Source organism: Aspergillus brunneoviolaceus (assembly GCF_003184695.1).
Source record: "Aspergillus brunneoviolaceus CBS 621.78 unplaced genomic scaffold BO95scaffold_51, whole genome shotgun sequence".
NCBI classification, from domain to species: Eukaryota; Fungi; Ascomycota; class Eurotiomycetes; order Eurotiales; family Aspergillaceae; genus Aspergillus; species Aspergillus brunneoviolaceus.
Genome location: NW_020290781.1, coordinates 165,618 through 183,314, shown reverse-complemented (window position 1 = coordinate 183,314; position 17,697 = coordinate 165,618). Strand labels below are relative to the sequence as shown.

The following is a 17,697-nucleotide window of genomic DNA, read 5'->3' as shown; positions in this document are numbered from 1 at the left end:
GGACGTCTGCGTAAACCCAGAAAAACAGTTGATGAAGCTTCTAAATATTGGTGAATATTATCTCTACTTGTAAGGCTTGCTTGCGTGACCTGGAATCCAGCTCCGGCTTTCGTATAGTCGGAAATAATGCACTACATATACGTAAACTGGTCCGATTAGTATCCATCGGGGGTTGAATTGCTGGTGCCGCTTGCTTGCTCGGCGAGCAAGCTCCAGTGGATACTTTGCGACGGTGAGTCAGACCGTGGTTTTACTAGCATCCAATTTTTCTGGCGGTTTGGCGGTTGGGCGGTTTGGTTTGAACCTAGACAATTTATTTATTCGGAATGTCGTATTAGAGCACCAATCAAAGGAAAATGATGTGCAAGCTACATGATTGACTTTTGACAGAGAAAGGAATGAGGCAGGCGATGAATAATAGCGGCGACTAACAGCATAGAACAAACACTCCGTAACCCACGGAGGAGTCGGCGGGTTTTCTCAAGCACGGCTCCGATGTCGTTCCCGGACTTGCGACCGCCTCCGGATTTTTCTTAGTGGGAATTATTTTTTCTTTTGCCTCCCGTTCAGTTCGGACTGCGGGGCTCAAAGGAGGAAAGGAGGAAAGGAAAGATTGGTCTGTGACCTCCGTCCTGAGGCAACTTTTTTCCCTTCCCGACCCAGTCCGCCGCATCTTCTTCCCCCCACCCCGCCAGATCTTCCTACTTCTTCTTCTTCTACCTCCCCCCCCCCCTTCCCTCTCCTTCAATCTTCCTTTCTCTTTCTTTCTTTCCCTCCTCATCCCATCTCTTTTCTTTCCTCTATTCTCCTTCCCATCCCCTCCTCCATCTTCACATTACACACAATGGCCACCTACGCCCTCCCCCAGTCCCACCGGGACGTAAGTACTTCCCATGCTCCTGCGAAAGAACCAAAGCAGTTGACTGACTCATCGGTGCAGCAAATGGAGAAGTCTCTCGTCGAGTCCGATCCTGAGATCGCTCAGATCATGGTATGTCTAGCCTTCCAATTCCTCTTCAATAACCAAGGATTAAGAACAATTCTAACATGAAAGTCTATAGGAGAAAGAGATCCAGCGTCAGCGTGAATCCATTGTCCTGATTGCTTCGGAGAACTTCACCTCCCACGCCGTCTTCAATGCCCTTGGCTCTCCCATGTCCAACAAGTACTCTGAGGGTTATCCCGGTGCCCGTTACTATGGTGGTAACCAGCACATCGATGCCATCGAGCTTACTTGCCAGGCTCGTGCCCTCAAGGCCTTCAACCTCGACTCCGAGAAGTGGGGTGTCAACGTGCAGTGCCTCAGTGGAAGCCCTGCCAACCTCCAGGTCTATCAGGCTCTCATGCGCCCCCACGACCGCCTCATGGGTCTCGACCTCCCCCACGGTGGTCACTTGAGTCACGGTTACCAGACTCCTGCCCGCAAGTACGTCTCTAAAGCTGTTCTAAGCTCTTTTCAAGCTTTTCCTTGTCGATCTGAGTCAGCTGCTAACGTCTATCCTGCAGGATCTCTGCTGTCTCCACCTACTTCGAGACTTTCCCCTACCGTGTCAACCTTGAGACTGGTATCATTGACTACGATACCCTTGAGGCCAACGCCGAGCTCTACCGCCCCAAGATCCTGGTCGCTGGTACCTCCGCTTACTGCCGTCTCATTGACTACGAGCGTATGCGCAAGATCGCCGACAAGGTTGGCGCCTACCTCGTTGTCGACATGGCTCACATCTCCGGTCTGATCGCCGCCGGTGTTATCCCCTCTCCCTTCGAGTACGCCGATGTCGTCACTACCACCACCCACAAGTCCCTCCGTGGTCCTCGTGGTGCCATGATCTTCTTCCGCAAGGGTGTCCGCAGCCACGACGCCAAGACCGGCAAGGACATCATGTACGACCTTGAGGGTCCCATCAACTTCTCCGTCTTCCCTGGTCACCAGGGTGGTCCCCACAACCACACCATCACTGCCCTTGCCGTTGCCCTCAAGCAGGCTGCTTCCCCTGAGTTCAAGCTCTACCAGGAGCAGGTCATCAAGAACGCCAAGGCCCTTGAGAATGAGTTCAAGGCTCTGGGCCACAAGCTCGTCTCTGACGGTACCGACAGCCACATGGTTCTCGTCGATCTCCGCCCCAAGAGCCTCGACGGTGCCCGTGTTGAGGCTGTCCTTGAGCAGATCAACATTGCCTGCAACAAGAACTCCATCCCCGGTGACAAGTCCGCTCTCACCCCCTGCGGTATCCGCATTGGTGCCCCCGCTATGACCACCCGTGGCATGTCCGAGGATGACTTCAAGCGCATTGCTCGCTACATTGACCAGTCCATCAACATCTGCAAGCAGGTCCAGAGCGAGCTGCCCCAGGGTGCCAACAAGCTCAAGGACTTCAAGGCCAAGGTTGCTTCCGAGACCGTCCCCGAGATCCTCGAGCTCCGCAAGGAGATTGCCCAGTGGGCCAGCACCTTCCCCCTCCCCGTCTAAGTGTGATCACTGCCCCGGGGTAGCCTTCAACAATATGATACCACATCTTCTTTTTATGGTTTTGTTTTGGTTTTCGAGTTCAACATCTAGCCGGTGTGTCGTTTTATACAGGGGTTTTATACAGGACTGCTTTTTCAACCTTACGCGGGTCATGGGACATGGATATGCATGAGCATGTGTGAATGATTTGAGAGAAAAAAAATAAGCACCAGGATGCTTTCTTCAACACTTTCTTCAACAGGACCGGAAAAGTTCGTGGTTGGAAATCAAAGGCTTTAACCGCCTTGACTGAGTTTAGTATCAGTATCAGATAACTCAGAGTTAATAATTCATGAAGTTCAACTTCTCACATGTGTTTTCATGTCGTAGCAGTGGCAGTAGCGCTCTATCGGGTCGTTTATACGTAGTTCCAATAAGTTAGTGCCTTGGGGTCCCTTCTCATGCCATCCGCCAATCTGTGCTCTTTCTTTTGACCAATTCTCCAAGTCATGTCTACACCTCACAGCTCAACCTTCCCATCGTCAAATTGGCTGAACCCCATTGATCCCATCGCCGCCTCGGCCTTCTCCCTCTGTTCCTCCCACTCCTTCACCATCAAAGCCGCCACATTCTTCCCCATCAACACACTCGTCTCCATCGTCGAGATGAAATTCTCAATGCCCCCGGTATACCATACGTGGGGCGCCAGCGCGATTTCCTCGAAGGTCACTCGCGGATAGACGAACGGATAAGGCCGCCAGACCTTTTCATGGAACCAACTGATGTCCTTGCTTGGGAGGTCTTCGATGGACGAGGCAGTGGCAGTTACTGGGGAATTCGCGAGCCCGAGAATCGAGCGGAGGAAGGTGGCGGTAGGGCGTTCGGGGGAGAAGATCTTGTAGACGTAGTGCTCTTGCGGCCGCTGTGGTTGGTCGTCTTCGGATTCCGAAGGAGGAGGAACCACGGTGCGGAGGGTACTGATGCTCCAGAAGTCGGCGGGGCCGACGCCCTTTTCGGCTTTGCCTACGGTAGGGTCGAGGTCATGGGGGAGGGTGGTGAGGATGGTTTCGGGCGTGTTGGGTCCGGAGAGGTTGAAGTGGGCTGGCGAGAGGCGGTGCGGGGAGGAGAAGAGAGTTACGTGTAGTTTTACGAAGGGGACATCGTTGGGGGTGCTCTGGAGGGGTGGGGTGGTGGTGATGTCGGTGAACTGGAAAGGGGCGGCGATGACGATTTCATCGAATTCTTCTCCTTCGGTCTGAGCTGAAGAAGAGGTGCTGCTGGCCTTGAATGTGAGGCTAGTGGGACGGTGTTGTGGGTTCTGGGCGTCCCAGTTGATGGATGTGACGGTGTGATTCACACGCACGTCGGCCCCGGCGGCCTTGAGCATGCCGTCGAAGATCTGCCAGTTGCCGCCTTCAATGGCCATGGCGCCGTCGGTGGCGAGGCAGACCATCGTCTCGAGGCCGTGGATGAGGCCTAGGTTCTGTCCGTAGTTGACGCGCGTGCTGGCTTGGACGATCTCGCGGGAGAAGAGATCGGAGATGCGGTTGAGTCGCAGGAACTCCAACCCGGGCACGGCGACGGTGTTCAGGAGCCCAACGGCCTCGGTGGCTTGGGTGAGGGACCGGAACGGGAACATGGGTCCGTCGTAGAGTTGCAGGAACTTGTTGACGGTCGACTTCATCAGTCGGTAGGCGTTGACTGGTGCCAATCCATATCGCCAAAGCAATTTGGCAAGGTTCCACCAGCCAGAGGTGTCTTTGAACACGAACACCATCTGGTCCCCGTCCCAGATGCCGATGGTGTCGTCGGTCTCGCAGGGTCGCTCATAGCTGGCGCTCCGGGCGTTCAGGCCCAGGTCTCTGGATGCATTCACCAGATTGTAGTTGACGCTGACAAAGATCGAGGCCCCGAGTTCAATCGGGTAGGCCTGGTGGTCGAAGACATTGACCGTGGTGGAGCGGCCTCCAACATACGAAGAGCGCTCGAAGACAGTGATGTTGACGGGGACATGTTGGGCATCAGCGTACTTGCGGAGAGAATATGCAGCTGATGATCCTGCAGCTCCAGCTCCTGTCTAGAATGTCAGTCATCAAAGCTTGGATTGCAATGGAGTATGGTAGTAGTTACCGATGACCGCGACTTTCTTGGGAGCTATCTCTCCGAACGAGCTCAAGGGTTGCTGTTTAGCGGCATTGCTGCCAGGAATGACGCATAGAATGAACAGATAGTATATAAGCTGAGTATATAGGAGGTAAACAAATGATGGACGCTTAGGATGGGGATCCATGATAGCAGGTTTCCCAAATGGATTAGAGTAGAGATGGGTTCCGTGCTTACACAAGGGACCAATTCCCTCGATGATGATATTGTGACGCTTCCAGGGCAGACAGAGGTATCACTTTTCTTCTCGGTAACAGACACAGACAGACTCAACAGGATATTATACGCAAACAGAAGTGATGAGCGACATCAGAGATTGACAGAAAGACGGATTGAGAGAAAAGAGGAAGTGTAGTAATTACTCCGTCGGTGATGCATCGAGCCATATCGAAGGCGCTAATCCCGACTAGGCTAAGGTTCCTGGGGCCGGGCCTCTATCGCTTATCGCTTTTCTACCGGCTTTTTTTTCCCAGCTGCCCAAAAATCATCGCATCGCTCATTTGCCTCGTACAGGACACTCGTTCTATTGCATTGTGCTCGAAGCCAATTGCACGTACTCTTTACGCCCGCACATATCACTCCAATCACATATTGTTGGATTTGACCGGCTTGACCCACCGATCATGGACCCCTATGACAGCGACTCATCTTTCGACGATGAGGGGGACTTCACCGAGACCGGCGTGCTCTTGGGTTACGCAGCAGACGAGATTCTAGAAGACTCAATCAGTCACCTTGGTGGAACTCCGGTACATCTCCTATGCCACCGTTTCACATAAATTCATCTACAAGAAGAAGTTCACTGACGAGTTTCATTGCCCAAGACCTGGCTTGACGACGCTACCCCGCCTCCGGGCGACTTCGCCAAATGCAAAGTCTGCAACTCGCCCATGCTCCTCCTCCTCGAACTGCACGGCGATCTCCCCGACGACTTCCCCGACGACGAGCGACGTCTGTACATCTTCGCCTGTTCCAGAAAACCCTGCAACCGCAAACCCGGCAGTATCAGAGCTCTGCGCGCTACCCGCAAGCTGAAGAGCGAACAGCCCCGATCCGCGCAAGAACAGAAAGAAGTGGAGGAGATCCCAACCGAAGCCCCCAAGGAAGAGGAGAAGACGAAGAACGAGGCTCCCAGACCGGATCTCGGCGCAAGTCTATTCGGATCCTCCTCCCTGATAGGCAGTGTCTCCGCCAACGCCAACCCTTTCTCCTCCGGCGGAGCTGGTGCAAGTAGCAACCCATTCTCCAGCGGCAGCAACAACACCAACACCAACCCGTTCGCCGCACCCGCCCCATCTCCAGGTCTAGTCGCCAAACCCTCCACCCCAGCATCGACGACCGCCAACACTCTCTCCGCCTCCTTCGCCGACAAAGTCCGCGTCTCCTCCCCACCCCCACCGCCCGCCGCATCATTCAAGACCATCACACCCCCCGAGGAGACCTCCGGCCCCGTCACCCCGTGGCCCGCCGAATCCGACTTCCCCGCTCCGTACCCGCGGTTCTACCTCGATGCCGAGTACGAGACCCTCTCGCGGCCCTCGACGCCCACGATCCCAGACAACGTAACGATCGACAACAGCGAGGAGGCCGGCAGCAGCGGGGGCGCCGACCTCAAGGACGCCTTCGAGTCCGAACTGGACAAGGCCTTCATGCGCTTCTCCACCCGGCTGGGCCACAACCCGGAGCAGATCCTCCGGTACCAGTTCCGCGGCAACCCCTTGCTCTACTCGCACACGGACGCCATCGGCAAGCGCCTGCACGAGGTCCTCGCGCACAAGCCCGCCAACGCGCACATCGCCACCACGACGACGACGGGGGGCCAGGGCCCGTCCGTCTCCAGCCGCATCCCGCGCTGCGAGTACTGCGGCAGCGAGCGCGTGTTCGAGTTCCAGCTCGTCCCGCACGCCATTAGTGTGCTCGAGGACGGCCGGGAGGGCGTCGGTCTCGGGGACGCCGGGATGGAATGGGGCACGATCATGCTGGCCGTGTGTGGCCGGGATTGTGGACCGAAGGAGGTCGGGGTCGTGGGCTATCGTGAGGAGTGGGCCGGTGTGCAGTGGGAGGAGGCGGCGAAATAGATGGTCGATTGATCGATTGATTCCGCTCTACTCTTTTTTTCCATCCCCTTCCTCAATGGGGGAAAAGACAATTAGGGTGTGAGGCCCAAAATCCGAACTTACCTACTAACGCTTTACCCATGAATAATTTGATGTTGATGATGACCATTTATACATACACATATACTCTACCATGTCCATAGACGCCATTGAGTCTTTTCTGGCCTCATTGGAAATTCAAAAGTTTGTCCAATCATACATGCATCCACACTCCAATGGCTATGAAGGCAGTGCGGCAAACAATGCTACTGAATTACACTTGTATGAATTTTGAAGTGATTCCTTTTTGTTTTCCTCGCCCTCTTGTTCCTTCTGCTTTACAATAGAAAAAAAAGGATATCTTGGGAGTAAGAACTAAGAGTATGGAAAGGCACCGTTGCAGCAGGCGAGACACATTCATCTGGATGTAGATGACGAAGATGGTAATCAACAAACGCAAAGCAGCGAACCAAAACTCGAAACGCCGATTGCGCCAGGTTCCTGACTTCCCAGTCCCCCAGTCTCTTTCTAATCCCTACATGTTGGTCTAACCCTCTCCAATTTTCTTCCCCATGGGATTCATCATCTTATTTTGGGAGCTTCATGACTCATAAGTCATAGGTGAAGTTCGGATCATGCCTGTCCCGATTTTTCCTTCTTCCTTCTTTCCTCTCGGTACACCTTTCACAGATGGAACAGAGGAAGAGTGGGAGAAGAGATGAGACGTTGAAAAGGATCAACGGGGCTAGATCGAGAGCCCCGGATCAACCTCAAGGCACAAGGAGAAACATAAGTAAAAAAAGTATTAGCAAGAATGTGAAGGGTGGAAGAAGCGGTCCAAGGGAGAAACGAGATTTGAATAAGACGTCAAGGTTGCGATTTTGGTTGGTTCGAAAGGGGGAAAATCCGATGCAAATCCTCAAAATAATTATATTTGAGGACTTTCCGCTCATGCGGCCTGCTCGAAACCTCTGCGGATGACACGACCGAACATATCCACACCCACACGCTCGCTCTTGACCTCGCTGCGGGCCTCGTTCTCCTTGTTGGTGGGCACCTTGATGACGGCACCGTCGACCTCCCAGCTGCAGACCTCGGCGACGAACTTCTCGAGGGCCTCACGGCTGCGGAGGTCAAGCCACTGCTCCAGAACCTCGGCGTTGACCTCACGGAAGGCCTTGCCGACCTCGACGGCGATGCGGATGCGGACAAGCTCCTCGAATCCGGCGACGTCGGCGACCAGATCGGCGTACAGGTCGTCGGAGTTCAGGGTGGACCAGAACTGGGCGTACTGGGCAGACTCCAGGAGGGTAGACAGACGGGCGAGCTTCTGGACGGACTCAACGAAGTCGGAGGTCTGGGCGGCGGCTTGGGCTTCGGGGTTGGAGGACTGGAAGGGCTGAGTGTGGGCGGGGAGCAGAGCAAGGCAGAGGGAGAAAGCGGGAGAAGGGAAGACGGTGAGAGCCTTGACGAGGATGTTGGTGACGGTCTCGGGCTGGAGAAGGTGAGGGTTGAACTGGTAGCTGTTGGAAATCAAAGACAATTCAAGGAACGTGTTAGCTACCGTCAAAACTTAGAGCGGGGAGCGATGCAGTGTGCGACGAATAGAAGCTTGGGTGGCTTTCATTTTCAGGAGAATTGAGATCTCGACATGCCCCATGATAGGGTGTCAGGTAATAGGAAACGTGATTGTAAATGAGATTTTCTTCATCATATAAAAACCATTTATTCTTATCCCCGCGTCGGAGCGCTTGGTTCTCGGGAAGGAGGTGCAGTGTGTAGGATAATAGGCGCATGAGCGAAGAAGGGACAGACACTCACAGCTTCAGCAGGGCCAGGTTGGCATAGCAATCGAAAGTGCGGTCCTCGCACTGCTGGGCGACGTAGTCCTGGAATACCGTGGTCGTCTCCGGGTTGTATCTGTCGAGGCCGTTGAGGATGGCATCGATGTTGGCCGGGCGGGCCTCGCACTTGTCGAAGGTGACACCCATTTTGACGAAACAGAGAGTTTTGGAGGGTAATTAGAGGTGGGAGGGAGGAGGGGGGGGGGTGAAGAAGGCGGAGTTGGAGAGGGGTATGAGAAAGTTGGAAAGCGCGGGATTGAATCTGGCCTGGCTGGTGTGGCTTCCCTCTGCCCGTCGGTTTTTGGTGGGTTTTTCGTGATTGTCTCGCTGTGCGGCGGGCATGCCTTCGGAAAGACGCCGAGAGCGGATAGTTTCTCCGAAGAAGCAAGCATATGCGCCGCACAACCATGACCCTTGGATGACTGTAACGTATGACATACAGGGCACGACATGACGCTGAGCCGGCTACCTGATGCTCCAGAGTGGCCGAAAAGAACGATTGGCAAAAAATTGATTGATACAACAGCATCGTGGCCAAGGTACAAGGACAAAAAGTTACTGACAAGAGTGGGATTCGAACCCACGCTCTTTCGAACTAGTGTTTCGGAAATTCCTAAAACTAGCGCCTTAGACCACTCGGCCATCTTGCCATTTTATATATGTCGGGACACAGCTAGGTCTAATATAGTAAATTATCAAATGGACATTGTTCTTTCACCATAGCTTCAATAAAGACAATAGACTATTTACCTGGACCATTCTCGCATATTTGGCTCTGTGACTGTTCAATCAATCGTACTGCTGTTTGAGACTTAGAAGACCGACCGAATAAGCACAGTTCAGGCGGTTGTAATGAGGTAGGCGGCACCTGGGAATAACATATAAATACTACCGGTCAACAAGGGCCTGCTCGGTAACAGTAGTACACTGTGCGGTAGGACTCAGAGTAGACACTCCTTTTATCATCAATGGCTGGCTACCATGTATAACCCACCAGTAACAACGGGATAAAAAACATATCACCAACACGCCACTGTTCGTCGCCCCTTAATCAGTGGTCTGACTGGAATACCCGGGCTCCGGTGGTAGGGAATTTCCCGCGGTAGGGAATCGCCGTGTAGGGAATCACCGAAAAGTACCAGGTAGGTAAACCCCGTATATAAATCAAAGAGTAACCTAAATTGCAAAGCCTATCCTGCAGGAGCTCCCCCATGTGCCCAAACTCAATATTACTACCTGCAAGGAACGAGATTTGACCGATTCGTCCTATAAAGCAACAGCACCGCACCATCCACCCTGTCTGGTATGAGCCAGCCCTAAACTCGACCAAGCACATCGACAACGACAATCGCCAGTATGGATGTCCTGCTTGATATCCTCGACACTTTTGTCTTCGATCGGGTCTATGCCTCAGTGCTTCCGAGCTATGAGATGTATCCGGGCAATGCGACCATGGAGACTCAATTCCTCTACAACCAGCACATTGGCCTTTACTATCCACTGCAAGCGTCCCAGTATGCCAATGCGAGCCGGTGGAAGCGTGACCATCTCCCGAGACAGGCCCTGTCGTTATTCTTCACCATGTGGTATGTTGTTCTCTACTTAGGCTTCATCGTGCACAGTAGCTAACTAAGCTGTCCATGAAGGATATTCGGTGTTCTCATGTACCTCATTGGCAGCACGATCCTGTACCACACTGTTTTCGACAAGTCTCTGATGAAGCATCCACGAATCCTGCACCAGCAGATCCGACAGGAGATCAAGCAAGGACTATTTGCCATGCCTGTTATGTCCATCCTCACTGTTCCATTCTTCCTGCTGGAAATCCGTGGATGGTCCAAGCTATATGACTTCGCGAGCCAGGAGCCCTTCCCTGGATATTCGTATCTTCAATACCCGCTTTTCATCTTCTTCACGGACACGGGAATCTACTGGATCCACAGATGGGAGCATCATCCCTCCGTCTATCGTTTCTTGCACAAAAAGCACCACAAGTGGGTCGTGCCGACACCGTACGCCAGCTATGCGTTCAACCCTTTCGATGGCTGGGCCCAGAGTCTGCCCTACCACATCTTCCCAATGCTGTTCCCTCTGCAGAAGTGCGCTTACCTGGGACTGTTTGTATTCGTAACTATGTGGACCCTCGCAATCCGTACGCCCCCCTCTCTTCCCTTGTTGTTGACTGCCACGATCACAACTGACAAACCGATTAGACGATGCCGAATGCCTCTCGCGTTCTGCAGTGATCAACGGACCCGAGTGTCATACGCTGCATCATCTGTACTTCAACTATAATTATGGGCAATTCACCACGTTCTGGGACCGCTTGGGTGGCACATATCGCAAAGCCAAGGGCGACGAATTGAAGCATAAGAACGAGTAAGAGATATGATGTCGCATAGATGGTCCAAAGGAGCTGGATTTCAAACCATCGAGGCGTTTTCGGTATGTGTTGGTTTTATTGTATGCTGTACATAGATGTATGATATGAGCACTGTAATAATTAATATGAACACCGTGATTTAATCAAGGTGTTCCTTCTTCCGCCGCAACGTTATGAATAAACTCGTTCAGTTTGCCCAAGTCGTCAGTAGCTGCGGTGTCTAGGTAGCGAAGATTCTTGCCCCGGCCAGCGGTACGGTCGAGCGTAGCATTTAGAAGCCACCAAAGCTCCTCTGCATGTTTGGGATAACCCAGACTCTGTGTCTTCTCTTTGCCAACAATGTCACCAATTGAATCCCAAATTCGCTTCCAATTATCTGCAGCGAGCTTGATAGCGTTTGGTGAAATCCATCCGAGTAAGCCGGTCCTTGCCTGAAACGCCAGGGAGTGCATCGCTGATTCCACTTTCTATTAGCGAGACTGTCATCTCAAGGGGCCAACCAGGTGTTACACATACCGTACATCAACAGTAGCAGGTGTTCTGCCACAAGTGACCGGCTCCATGTGACCAAATCACCGATGTCCGTGTCGAGTAGACGGGTGATGAACTGTCTTATAGTTGGAAGTGAGGGTCGGGCTCCATTAGTCGAAGCTACAAGCTCATTGAATGCAGATGTACTTTCGGCCTCGAACAGTGCAGAGTCCCAGGGAAAGTCACAATCCATCTCAAAGATAGACAATGCAGGATGGTTGTTAAAACAGACCGTGAGAAATCCGTCCGCGAGGAAAGCCCAACAGGAAACCCTGACAGTGTCTCAATAAATGTCTTTGACAGTGATCTATATCATAGGTACTTACCGTACAAGGACCTCCTCCGCTATGCGTTTCCTCCAAGTGAGCTCATCGCAGATTTGGGGAGTTGTACTTCGTTTGTATTGGAAAATGCCTATTGATCGTATCAAGGAGATAACACACGGATGTCTCATGATCCGGATGCGCCGTCTTGTTTGCATACCCCCCTGTCCAAACTGAAGCATCTCGATTATCAGGGCTGCTTGAACAATTTCGAGTTCTGGGAAAAATTGAGAGAGTTGACTGGTATGGATTGATGCTGTCGACAAATTTGCAACACGTCGAAAGATATACTCCTCGGCTACGTCGAGCAGCCCAGGTTGCACGACAGTTCCATCTTGAGAAGTCGCGTACATTGCTCCGGCCAAAAATATTGAGATAAGGAGGGAGTTTGACACATTTCCTGGGTCAAATGTTGGGAAATGTACAATCGGCAGATGCCAGTGAAGGGATTGAAAGTAGGTCGAGATGAAAATTGAAAGATTGGAAGTTGTAAACAGCGGAATTAAGCTAGAGATATCAAGCGGCCTATTCGGGCCTTCACTATCATGACCCATAGAGTTTGATGTTTCCACCAGCTCTACCATCAAGTCATTCAATTGCCTGGCGAGCCGCGAAGACAAGGCGCCTTCAGAGGGGAGATCCAGGATGGGATACTGGTTTGCTAGGAAAGAAGGCTGAAAGAACATATCTGCAGTTGCAGAAGAGCTCATAAATGACTGCATGGCGTAGAACGGGCTGAGTGCATCTTCGAGGTTTAGATGGAGGGCATCGAGGTTCCTTTTGGTAGAGCTTTTTGCTGTTTCTGCGATTGCAAGCTTGTCCTTCACCACAGCTGGATCAGTGAAGTGAGAAAGAAAGAAAAACGACCTCTTGCTTGCGAGTGAACTGTGCGAGAATGCTGGTGAAGGTGGGACAGATGTCAAGTAGATAGTTGTAGGCGAAGATGTCACACTTCCGAAAGAACACTGTCGACCCAGGGTTTTACAGCGAGAACATGGTGAGTTCTTGTCGCAGGCTGTTTTGGCATGGGTACACTCATCACAGGAGCGTTTCTTCCGGCCAGGCTTAGACGCTGGCGGTGGGGGTCTATTGTACTTCCTTGCACAAATCTTACTATGTCGTCGCGCGACCTCCCTAAATCCTGTCAGACTAACCCATCGACGAGGAAGGGGCCCGGCAAGAACGTGAGCTTACTGCTTTTGAAAGGCCTTATTGCAAATGGGACATATTGAAGAGAAAGATTTAGTAGTATCTGGACTTGTTAGCCTGGAAACCCCCGGCTCGGAAGGGGAAGAGCAGTGCGTACGCGTCGCCTCGTGCCGAAGCAGGTGACTCTTTCTCTGATAAGACTTGTCGCAACGAGAGCACTGAAACATGGCGTAAATGCTATTGGAGGGATTCGAGTGCTACATAGTCATCGATAAAATGAATGAAGATCATGAAGACCAGTTTGTTTGCGAAAAGGGGACGAAATTCGGATTCGATCCCGGCTGGGAAGGCAGCAGCCGTGATTAGCTTAGTCATCCGCGTAAGCCAACCAAGTAACTAGTTATAGGCAAGTAAATAGCCTCTCAAGTTCAGTGTTGAGTACGGAGTATAAACTTCACATCTTGGACTAAGCTTGTGGGGATTGGGCCGCGAGAGCATGTCATCTGTTCGAGCATATGAAAGCAAGTTACATCGTCTTTTCCTTCGAAAGGGTGAAGTCCGGGGCGGAAGATGATTTCCATAAGCAGCAGTACAAACTACCACGAGACCGTCCAAATGCCCAAGTACGATTATTGGTACTGTGAAAGAGCCCAGAAGGTGACTAGGTTTAGTATGTGTGTGCATGTGTGTGTCAAATATTGAATCCTTGCTTCACTAACCAAAATGCGGGGAAGAAAGCACAACACGACACACTTTCGCTCTTCATTCCGACTGTGCCAGTCTAAAGCAAGCAAGCATCATATTAATCTCAGTGGCCAGTCGCTGCAGCACGTCAGGGATAAAATGCAGGTATCTCCGCGTAGATCGCCTGCATTCCCCTCCCCGGCGGGGGATAAAATTGGAGGGCAGCTTTTTTTCTACCCCAGTGAGTTTCCCCTCTTTCCTGCCCCATGTTCATTCTCTCCAGAATCCTCTGGAAGCTACTCAGTATACTCAGTATGCATTCCGTTTACTTGCCCACCTGCCATCGCTTGTTAGCTTTGCTATCTGTCCTGGTACCGGCGATTGCTTCTATCAAGGAAGATTACTCCCAATATGTGAATGCCCTAATGGGTTCGGAAGGACCCTATCCAGGCAAAGGCTATGGAGGAGGCGATATTTTCGTGGGGGGAGCTCGGCCTTTCGGCGTGGCAAAGGTAGGTATCGACACTACGGCTGCAAACTGGAGCCTGGCGGTCCTCAATGGGGGTTGGACGCCAGATGGAGATGTCACGGCGATCAGTAGGTGAACGTGACCACTCAATCAAAAGTCCTCGATTGTTGACTAGCATTTCACCATTTACCCAGCCATGATGCATGAAAGTGGTACTGGAGGTGCACCAAAATATGGAATAATTCCCCAGATGCCGCTCACAGATATTGCGCCCCCGGTGAATCTGCTCGACAATTTGACCTACTCCCAGCCTAGGGTATGCTGCCTGAGAGAAGCGAAACTCATCGACCTGGACTCATAATCTCTGTAGATCGGTAATGATACAGCCAGCGTGGGCTACTTTGCAACAAGATTGCAGAACGGCGTTCAGGTCGAGCTCTCGGCCTCTCGCCACGCTGGAATCATCCAGTATAGCTTCCCCGAGGGCGAAAAGCATGTACTGGTCGATCTTTCCCATGTATGACATCTACAATGCCGGTAGCTTCGAGGTGCTGCAGCGCTAACATCTACCAAAGTATCTTCCCGGGTCACCCAATGATCCCAATGGTCAGTTCTACGTTGCCGGCGAGATCCAACTGAAGGATGAGGGACGGGCTTACACTGGCTATGGGACGTATATGGGTGGCTGGAACAACGGTGAGTGCCAGCCTGCGTCAGTACTATATCTTCGGAGAGGCTGATTGGGTACCAGGCGCGCCGTTCACAGTCTACTTCTACGGAGAATTTTCTATAGCCCCAGAGACAGCGCGCACCTTCGCAGGGAGGAATACCGAGCCGATGCCGCGTTATCAGAGCTTCGCCAACGGTGGCATCAGTCAGCCAGTGTACGGTAATTTGACTGATAAGAAAACCACATCAGGACCCATGAATGATCGCATCGGGGCGCTCTTCAGTTGGAACACTACTTCAAGCGCTCAAATTATCTCCAGAGTTGGTATATCCTTCATCTCCGAAGAAAAGGCCCGTGCCTACATTGAATCAGAGATTCCATCCTGGGACTTGAATGACACGGTGCAGTCGGCTGTGGAAGAATGGAACCGAGATGTTTTCAGCAAGACTCGGGTTGCATTGGACGAAACAGCGAATATGACGCATGTGCGGCTGCTCTACAGTTCTCTCTACTTTATGCATCTGATGCCGTCCGATCGGACCGGCGAGAATCCTCTCTGGCAGTCGGATGAGCCATTCTGGGACGACTTTTATACAATGTGTCAGTATGAAGAACAATTGATTCAATACTGTTGTTGATGTATACGATTAGGGGACATTTTCCGCTGCACGATTAGTTTCTACCATATATATCAACCTGACTACTATGAGTCTATGATTCGGGGTCTGATCGATATATGGAGGTATGATCCCTGGATATGAGCAGGGCCAAGGAAGAGTGGTACTAATAATTTTTTCGTCCCCAAGACACCAAGGTTTCCTGCCAGATGGACGCTCAGGAAACTGGAATGGACTGGTCCAAGGCGGCTCCAATGCCGATAATGTGTTAGCGGATGCCTACGTCAAGGGCCTCCGCGGAGCGATCAACTGGACCGACGGCTATGCCGCCATGAAGACCGACGCGGAGGTGATTCCATACAACACATGGGACCCCACAGACCCCTCGGCCAGCACCAAAGAGGGGCGCGGCGCCCTGGGCGATTGGCTCGAGCTTGGATATGTTTCACAAGATCGTAACACAAGATGTATTTCCAGAACCATTGAGTACAGCCTGAATGATTTTGCGCTGAGCCAAGTCGCCTCGGGAGAGATGCCTAGTGACCAGGAAAAGTATCTGAATCGGTCCGCTGGATGGCAGAATATATGGAATCCGGATTTTTCTAGTCTGAACTTCACAGGATTTCTGGCACCTAGGTTCTCAAACGGCACGTTCAACAGCAGCACATATGATCCCCGCTACTGTGACAAGTGCGAGTGGTTGGACTATACATATGAAGCCGTGCCTTGGGGTGAGTGACATCCATGGTATGATAGAATGTCTACTTACGCACCGAATGCCTAGAATACTCTTTCGTCATTCCCCATGACATGGAGACCCTGGTTGATCTAATGGGAGGCGTGGACACGTTCGAATCCCGACTTGATCTCATGGTAAGAGTTCCCCGCCGCAGGAGGACCCTAGCTAACTGAGGAGTTTGCGCCAAATATGTCCGTTCAAAGCCTCGGACCGAATGGAGCTGGAATCACGACAATCATCAACATAGGGTACACACCCCTTTGTGAATTGACAACGAAGTGAGACTAATGACCGTGGTTAAGTAACGAGCCTGACTTCGCCACGCCTTACCTGTACAATTACATCAACAAGCAAGCAAAAAGCGTTCAGAGATCGAGGGGCCTCGGATACCAATAGTGAGTACCACGGAATGAGATTTTCCAAAGAGTACGATTGATCAAACGTCCATGTAGTTTCAACGACGCACTCTACGGAGTCCCCGGCAACAGTGATGCAGGGGCAATGAATTCATGGCTTCTGTGGCAGATGCTGGGGATCTACCCGGTGGTCACCCAGCCAGTGTACTTGATTGCCTCGCCCTGGTTCCCGGATCTCAACGTGACCATCAACGGCAACCAGACGCTTCGGATTATCGCAAATGGCCTGGACCAGGGCTATTATGTGCAAAGCGTGAGAATCAACGGACAGGTCTGGACGAAGAACTGGTTCGAGCACGAGGATCTCCTGGCACATGGGGGCGCGATCGAGTTCGAGCTGGGGCCCAACATGACGGCTTGGGAGACCGGCAGTGTGCCCCCTTCCCCGGGACATAGGAGGTTGTGAGCCAGTTTCCTCTGCATCGGCTACCTCACAAGCCACATACCAGAGTTCGTGTTGGTACTATTTTTGGAACGCACCCAAGCCATGTCATTTCGTGTACCGTAGAAAAGACATCAACCACAAGCATTGACTAGGGATTGCTGGCGCGCCTGGTAAAGTGTTTTTTTACTGCTAAGTGGGGTTCAGGATAGATTCCCGAAATGATAGTTAACCACTAGCCTCCTATTTGCTTTAATGAGTCCGAACTCAAAATAGGCAATCGATCTGTTCTAGGACCAAGACTGTGCAACGCATAAGTACATCGAGAGCGTAGCACACACACTGGCATTGTAGTCGAGCATCTCAACGACACCGGCTTGAAGTCCACTTTTCCACAAATGCGGGGAAACCACACAAGAAAGAACGAGATTCAAGCCCCTCCGCCTGCGCGATTTTCATGCAAGTCAGTCCTCAAAAACAAGGCTCAAAGCACCTGGTATTACATATGAGTTTCCTCTGTAGTAGTTAGTTGGTAGTTGGACCAATAACGCGAGGCGAGGTATCCCGCGGTATCCCCACCACACCCGACACGTGAAAAACGTAAGCTCATCCATGCGCGCAAGACACTTCGCAGTGCACAATGCTTACAATTGATCCATTGATTCTATTGGCAGACGCCCCGAAGGAAAAGCCATCCGCTCATCAAGATCAGAAAGCCAAGCCGAAGTTTGTGAGAGGAGGGGGGGGGGGGGGGGGGGGGGGGGTTTGTTTAGGAGCCTGGG

The 17,697-nt window shown here is 52.0% G+C and overlaps 8 protein-coding genes and 1 non-coding gene across 9 annotated transcripts; 4 read left to right on the top strand and 5 right to left on the bottom strand.

Annotated features, from left to right (window-relative positions):
• Positions 1–726: 726 nt before the first annotated feature.
• Positions 727–2,817, top strand: BO95DRAFT_418119 (glycine hydroxymethyltransferase SHM2). The gene is made up of 4 exons (XM_025584442.1): positions 727–880; positions 941–991; positions 1,062–1,426; positions 1,507–2,817. The coding sequence occupies exons 1-4, from the start codon at positions 845–847 to the stop codon at positions 2,468–2,470; spliced, it is 1,416 nt and encodes a 471-aa protein (XP_025440263.1). The 5' UTR covers positions 727–844; the 3' UTR covers positions 2,471–2,817.
• Positions 2,720–4,949, bottom strand: BO95DRAFT_203448 (putative prenylcysteine lyase). The gene is made up of 2 exons (XM_025581052.1): positions 4,580–4,949; positions 2,720–4,522 (listed from the first exon to the last, which is right to left on the bottom strand). The coding sequence occupies exons 1-2, from the start codon at positions 4,737–4,739 to the stop codon at positions 2,970–2,972; spliced, it is 1,713 nt and encodes a 570-aa protein (XP_025440262.1). The 5' UTR covers positions 4,740–4,949; the 3' UTR covers positions 2,720–2,969.
• A 156-nt stretch (positions 4,950–5,105) lies between these two features.
• On the top strand, positions 5,106–6,690 carry BO95DRAFT_475023 (small subunit rRNA maturation protein TSR4; the record flags this gene model as incomplete). Its single annotated transcript, XM_025589823.1, has 2 exons — positions 5,106–5,361; positions 5,437–6,690. Exons 1-2 carry the CDS (start codon positions 5,236–5,238, stop codon positions 6,688–6,690), a joined length of 1,380 nt encoding a protein of 459 aa, XP_025440261.1. The 5' UTR covers positions 5,106–5,235.
• Positions 6,691–7,657: 967 nt separating this feature from the next.
• On the bottom strand, positions 7,658–8,699 carry BO95DRAFT_454817 (CSN8/PSMD8/EIF3K family protein; the record flags this gene model as incomplete). Its single annotated transcript, XM_025588284.1, has 2 exons — positions 7,658–8,231; positions 8,530–8,699. 2 exons carry the CDS (start codon positions 8,697–8,699, stop codon positions 7,658–7,660), a joined length of 744 nt encoding a protein of 247 aa, XP_025440260.1.
• A 412-nt stretch (positions 8,700–9,111) lies between these two features.
• On the bottom strand, positions 9,112–9,202 carry BO95DRAFT_t216. The gene has a single exon. It is a non-coding gene; the product is annotated as a tRNA-Leu (tRNA).
• A 706-nt stretch (positions 9,203–9,908) lies between these two features.
• Positions 9,909–11,107, top strand: BO95DRAFT_483795 (sterol desaturase family protein; the record flags this gene model as incomplete). Its single annotated transcript, XM_025590311.1, has 3 exons — positions 9,909–10,138; positions 10,199–10,704; positions 10,766–11,107. The coding sequence occupies 3 exons, from the start codon at positions 9,909–9,911 to the stop codon at positions 10,933–10,935; spliced, it is 906 nt and encodes a 301-aa protein (XP_025440259.1). The 3' UTR covers positions 10,936–11,107.
• Positions 11,079–13,165, bottom strand: BO95DRAFT_418107 (uncharacterized protein; the record flags this gene model as incomplete). The annotated part of the gene is made up of 5 exons (XM_025584441.1): positions 11,079–11,389; positions 11,452–11,738; positions 11,793–12,923; positions 12,984–13,041; positions 13,096–13,165. The coding sequence occupies 5 exons, from the start codon at positions 13,163–13,165 to the stop codon at positions 11,079–11,081; spliced, it is 1,857 nt and encodes a 618-aa protein (XP_025440258.1).
• A 39-nt stretch (positions 13,166–13,204) lies between these two features.
• BO95DRAFT_203207 (uncharacterized protein) lies at positions 13,205–13,755 on the bottom strand. The gene has a single exon (XM_025581050.1). It carries the CDS (start codon positions 13,620–13,622, stop codon positions 13,335–13,337), a length of 288 nt encoding a protein of 95 aa, XP_025440257.1. The 5' UTR covers positions 13,623–13,755; the 3' UTR covers positions 13,205–13,334.
• A 181-nt stretch (positions 13,756–13,936) lies between these two features.
• Positions 13,937–16,939, top strand: BO95DRAFT_367802 (uncharacterized protein; the record flags this gene model as incomplete). The annotated part of the gene is made up of 11 exons (XM_025582799.1): positions 13,937–14,219; positions 14,286–14,407; positions 14,462–14,608; positions 14,667–14,787; positions 14,843–15,361; positions 15,413–15,503; positions 15,568–16,109; positions 16,163–16,251; positions 16,295–16,365; positions 16,420–16,512; positions 16,570–16,939. The coding sequence occupies 11 exons, from the start codon at positions 13,937–13,939 to the stop codon at positions 16,937–16,939; spliced, it is 2,448 nt and encodes an 815-aa protein (XP_025440256.1).
• Between the last annotated feature and the right edge of the window lie 758 nt (positions 16,940–17,697).

Excerpts from the sequence above, each read along its gene's own strand:
- BO95DRAFT_418119 (XM_025584442.1), top strand. The coding sequence starts at position 845 with ATGGCCACCTACGCCCTCCCCCAGTCCCACCGGGAC. Across the intron at positions 881-940 it reads TCCCCCAGTCCCACCGGGAC|CAAATGGAGAAGTCTCTCGT; the intron begins GTAAGTACTTCC and ends TCATCGGTGCAG. Across the intron at positions 992-1,061 it reads CTGAGATCGCTCAGATCATG|GAGAAAGAGATCCAGCGTCA; the intron begins GTATGTCTAGCC and ends GAAAGTCTATAG.
- BO95DRAFT_203448 (XM_025581052.1), bottom strand. The coding sequence starts at position 4,739 with ATGGATCCCCATCCTAAGCGTCCATCATTTGTTTACCTCCTATATACT. Across the intron at positions 4,523-4,579 it reads CAAGAAAGTCGCGGTCATCG|GAGCTGGAGCTGCAGGATCA; the intron begins GTAACTACTACC and ends CATTCTAGACAG.
- BO95DRAFT_203207 (XM_025581050.1), bottom strand. The coding sequence starts at position 13,622 with ATGCACACACATACTAAACCTAGTCACCTTCTGGGCTCTTTCACAGTA.